General features: G+C 34.9%; 1 protein-coding gene across 1 annotated transcript; it reads left to right on the plus strand.

Annotated features, from left to right (window-relative positions):
• The first annotated feature begins 261 nt into the window (after positions 1-261).
• Positions 262-4,950, plus strand: LOC124173328. Its single transcript, XM_046552858.1, has 2 exons — positions 262-1,927; positions 2,848-4,950. Exon 1 carries the CDS (start codon positions 637-639, stop codon positions 1,321-1,323), a length of 687 nt encoding a protein of 228 aa, XP_046408814.1. The 5' UTR covers positions 262-636; the 3' UTR covers positions 1,324-1,927; positions 2,848-4,950.
• The last annotated feature ends 759 nt before the right edge of the window (positions 4,951-5,709 follow it).

Raw genomic sequence — 5,709 nt, forward strand, 5'->3', positions numbered from 1 at the left:
AGAAAATATTGATAATTATACGATGCATTTTCACCACTGCCGGCATCTACTATGAAGTTTTTACTCAGGAACATGAATTATTGTTTTAATTAAATTTTTTTCTGTTTTCCTGTTTTCCACTGCCCATTTTGCCATCCTACCATGCCTGAGCGTAGAATCTTTTATATAAATCTCAAATATTAACCTGCACTTTTCTTTTTATTCTCTGTGCTGTAGTAAACCAGGGTTTCCCCATTGCTTTCATGTTAAATACTGTCTCAGGAATCTTTTTGCCTTGCCATGTATAATTCGTCTGTATTGTTCTTTCTTCATAGAAATGATGGCTGTGAGTGATGGCATTTCATAAAAGCCATTGCAGAGCGTTTTCCTTTTTATTCTAGGTTGCATAGTGAGCGTGATTTATTTCTTATCTTGCTTATGCTAGTTGGTAAGATCCAACGCTGCTATTGATGGCTTTTAAGGTACTAATTTAATATTCATTGTTTCTTTGCAGACAATATTTCATCCTTACATGTTAATCCTGAAATAGTGTGCTACTCCTCGCTGGCCAATGACACCACATCTGGTTCCCTCTGCCATCTTCCTTTCTGCTAAATCCAACATAGTCTAAAGTAATTATTTGATTGTTTTGCAGTAATGGCGAGCAACATTTCTGCTAGTGGCACAGAGAAATTTGTTGAGGAGAGGATAGTTTCTGGATTGCTGACTGGCTCATTCCTCCAGCATAAAGAGCTGCTGGACATGTTGAAAGATGTTGATGTTCGTTATCCACAACAAAGAACACTCTTGCATGTTGGTGTGGGACTTGGAAAGGCTGATTGGGTCGAGGAGTTACTGGCAAGAGGGGCTGACACAGGCATAACAGATGACAGTCAACAGAGTGCATTGTCTTCGGCTGAGGAGATGGTGCGGCAGTACCCTGATGATGTAGAACGCTCAAAAGTGCTGAATTTAGTGACGTTGGTACACAGGAGAGATCAAGTTATTTTGGGTCGTCATGTCACACCCGTGGCTAGCCCAGAATGTGATATTGCATCTCTCAAGTACTCTGTGGACTCATTGAGGCGAGAGATGAAATGTCTTGTGCGACAGCTGAGGTCATCCTTGGAGGACCTGAAAGCGCAAGTGTGGCCGGGACACACTGTTACGTTTTCTGGAAGAGGCAGTGACATCAACAGTGGAGGATGTGACATCAGTAAAGCTTGGACTGGGAAGAGGGGCATCTATAAGTCAACCTACATCCGATCCGGCCAGAGCAAGGCAGGAGTGTATGGACGCCATGATGCGAAAGACACGGATAGTGTATGGAAGTGGAGTTGGTGATATGCGTAGATTATATGAGAGACTGTATGATGAAGATGAAATCACTGCTTGCATAATTAAATATTTGTGTGGGAATGATCGGGTGAAGGTGATGGTGGATTTGGAATATGATGACATTGGAAGGATGAAGGAGGAGTTTGTGCGATTGGATGGGACTGAGGGGTATGGGAGTGATTGGTATTCATTTTGTGATGTTGAGAGTGAGACTGTGTATTTGGGTGCAAAGGATTGTTCTGGTTATTGGGAGGAATTCGTACTTGCTAAGTTAGCTTGGGCCCTCTCACAATTATCCCTGAAATTAGTTTTTGATAATGAGGGGAGGCCATATAGCAAGGGAGATGTGGAACAAGAGCATGAGTGGATGGGGGCTCTAAAGGAGTTGAAGGAGGGGAGGAAGAGGGGAGGGGGATTACATTGGTGGATGAGTAATGCATTGAATGGGAAGGCACTGAAGGCAAAGGTATGTTGGTTGGCTGCAGCTGTCCCTGAAATTATCGCTGAATATGGATCCACAGAAGGAAGAGCTATTTTGCAGCAACAAGCCCCTCTCCTCTTCTCTCTCTATTCTAACAATGTGATGGGAACACTTCTAGCCAGTGCAAAGGTGGCTCCTACGTCTATTTCTTACGGTTTTTTCTTTACATCATGGTCTACATTAAAAAATTTAAATAATTATTTGAAGCTGTTTTAACCAATAAATCGGTAATTAATAAATGTAAATGTAAACAAACTTTTCAATAATTGAGAGATTTGTTCGTAATCTAATTTTCCATGATTTCCCAAAAGTGGGCCACTCATTGGTTTGGCATATAGAGGTGAAATGAAACTTCCGGTACATTGGATGCTAAATCCTTAGTTGATCCTCTCATGTGTTTTATGAGTAGTTTGATTTAACGGGAGTGGGGATTTGTAATATTAAAATATTTAAATGCAATTTATTTTAGTCAAACATTCTACTTCTCGATATTCCGAGATGCAGATTTCTTTATAAAAGATAACATGTATTGAAGATCTTATATCTCATAAGTTTAATAAAGGACGTACATATAGGAAAAGTCACGGCGTCAAATTCAATTTCAAGCATTTTTAACATAATTATAAACTTTCAAAACTACCAACCGGGTCCTTTGGATCCAGACCGTCGTTCTATGTTTAAGAAAGTGACTTCAAAACTAACAAACTCTAATCTAATGGATAAATATTGAAGTTAAATATAAAATAATATAAGGAAATTGAAGAGTGCCTATATTGAAATCCATGATATATCAATCCAGTGATTCATATGTGAATCCTAAAAAATAGTGAATGTCTTCCAACATTTTTCACTTAAAAAATAAAGGATTCTTGTAGAACATGGGTTTATTGGAAGATATTTGATAATTTTTGCTTATAAATACTGCAATTGCATTCTTGTAAATGAAGGTAATATTTCATCTACCTATAAATATTGACCTTATTTTGACATTGCATTTTGTTTGTGATTGCATTACTTTTCATTCCATTAATTAGAATTTTCTTTTTCAGAGATGAATTTGTCCTGATATACTTTGGAGACTGTGATGGAGATAGTCCTGAAGATGAACATTGTGATTACATTCATTTATTTTCTTAAAGCCTCACAGTTTTTTATTGGGTTACCTTAATTACTCATGTGTTTAGCGTAATCATTACAAATATCTTATGATTATACTCAGACATTATTGTTGATTTCATGTTTTTGACATGGCAATTTTTTTATTCAGTAGGTGATCACATTTTGAGATGAATATTGTTTTAATCTTGTGGGCACATAATTTAGTCAGTCTTTTCCTAGTCATGCCACTGGGATATTTGTACTTTTGATAATATATCACTTTGCATCGCATTTACGCTATTAGTAAATGGAAGGAATGTACCATTTTGGCTTACCAATGTAATTCTACAATTTATCTGAAAGCCATCGTGCACATAAATCTATTGGCAACATATGCAGCTCTTTCCAATTTTATAATCATATTTTGCCAGATGTACACGTGTTTGTGTAGCCCTTTGATAAAAATTAGTTTGCTTTGGTTCCTTGCTCTCACCTTGTTTGACCCATTCACTTGAGAGACATTTCCCTGTAGTTTGCAACTATAATGATGTAGGCATAACATTATGGAGTAGGCATAACACTATATTCGTCAAAGATTATTAATTTCAAGGATACGCTGTATAATTTATATGTGATGTAGGCTATAAATTTACAATTTTACCATACTTGACATACAATGGTTAAGATGGGATTTTTTTCAATTTTTACCCGTTGGAAGGCAATAATGAAATGTCGTTATTATGTAATTAGGTTCTTAAATTCATTTTCCTATTTGTTTGAGACCTTAGTCCATTTTTATTCTAGTTGGTCTTTTGCAAATTTTCACTAACGTTAGAGAAGATCATTGCAATCATTCATGCACATTTATATTTCCAACATTGACATATCCTTTGTATAGAATTCAGCTGACAGGAAATATGCATTTACTTATTTATAAGCAACAGTAAATATCTCCTAATCCTCAGAATTGCTGCTTGGTTCTCTAAGATTTAAGTGAATATAATGGTGCTACATGTTACCAGTTCTCTTTATAGGAAATATAGCTATTCCTATTTCATGCCTTTGTAAGGCCTCCTTCCTTTGGGTTCATCGTATATCTAGGGCATATTTTTTTTAAATGGCTCTTTATTTGTCCAATCTTCCATTTGATAAATAAGATTGTTTTTTTATTACCTTTTATGTTTCACAATTTTACTTTTTTCTCTATTTTCGGCATTAGTATCTATTGCTCATTCGTTTCTGTAATTTTAACATTTGCTCTTATTTTATTGTCTCTCTGCTACCTGGGGGTAACAGAAATGTGGTTCATATAATGTGTAGTTTTTTTCAAAAGAAAATCCATTTACAATAATTGATTTTTCTAAGGTATTTCTGAATTGATAATTTTACCTGTGCTACACCACTATAGTTGGTAAGACAAGATTAACCATCCAGATTTTGTAAATATGTTCCATTAGATATGAATATAATATAATTATTTCATTAACAAGTCTGCAGTAATTATATGTGGATTTAAAAAATATTTTATAATTATGTGTGATGGTATATATTTCACATGTAAATTGCTTAATGATTATTACTTGTAATTGATAGTCTAGCATAATGAATGCATATCAATGAGAGAAACTATGCATCTCTGAATAATTCCCTTTTGTATCTGATGGCTTATCTCTGAAGATGAATGGCAAGATATCCTCACTTAAGGTATTGCCTTTTCTCATTTATTTTGTATTATTTTTCTTCACATTTATTTTTCTTTTTAAAAAATGTCATGACACTATGAGAAAGTAAAGTATTTATTTATTTTCAATAATCAAATGATTTATCATGTAGTTGTAAATGTATGCATATTGTTTGTATAATTAAATTACTTATGTGGTATCACACCATATTCTGTACAATGCCATTCAAGGCACATTTGGAGAAATAGCATTACATAGAATGTAATGTGATTAAACTACTTTTTTTTTATTTTGCTGCATACTGTTATGGACCTTTATCCAATATTGTATTTCATGCTCCACACAGATAAAATAAAATTCGTATCGCTCAAAGTTTCAGTGATTTCTTTTGGTTTGAAATCAGTATCCCATATGGTGCATCAGATTCTACCATGACAAATTTTGTAACAAAGTACAGAAGGACCTCCTGATGTTCACCTCCTATTTTCCATGATGCTTTTTGGTGCTGTACTCCATAGCCCACCTTATCCTTAACATTTTTAAATCTAATTGCTAATCATAAGTATTATTATTTTTTAAATTTTGTTATTCAGATGATATGAATCCATTTTAAGAGTAAAACTGATAACTATCCAGCTCAACCCGCAGTTATTGTAACTACATTGCATTTCCTACCAATCATGGGTTTATAAACTAGGACCTCCTTTCCCCCCGAATTCTAATGTGGTATTTTGCATTTGCATTACCACGTATGTGCATACCTTTTATGTATTTTATGCACTCCCCAATAACTCGAGGGAGTGGAATAGTATTTTTTGTCTGATGAAACGGTTCCCTGTGTCAATTGGAAGCACAGAACATGTATTGCTGTCTACAGTGACATTCAAGTTATCATTCCATCAAACAATACTGACCTACAGCTTCATTGAATGCTTGTTTTCCTGTTTCTCTCGGTTTTATGCCGATAGTTTTGCTATATTCTTTCAGAAACGCCCTTGTTCTCTTTACACGCAGGGTTCCGGTGTCAAAAAAACCTTTTTCTTTCAAAACAAATGTAGTTTTTTAAGACGTAAGGAAGTTGGTTTAAAACATATGCTGATTAGTGGGATCAGGGAAAACATTGAGAAATTG

This window comes from Ischnura elegans (genome assembly GCF_921293095.1).
Source record: "Ischnura elegans chromosome 13 unlocalized genomic scaffold, ioIscEleg1.1 SUPER_13_unloc_4, whole genome shotgun sequence".
Lineage (NCBI taxonomy): Eukaryota > Metazoa > Arthropoda > Insecta > Odonata > Coenagrionidae > Ischnura > Ischnura elegans.

Bases quoted from the DNA above. Each gene is read 5' to 3' on its own strand.
- LOC124173328 (XM_046552858.1), top strand. From the start codon at position 637: ATGGCGAGCAACATTTCTGCTAGTGGCACAGAGAAATTTGTTGAGGAG.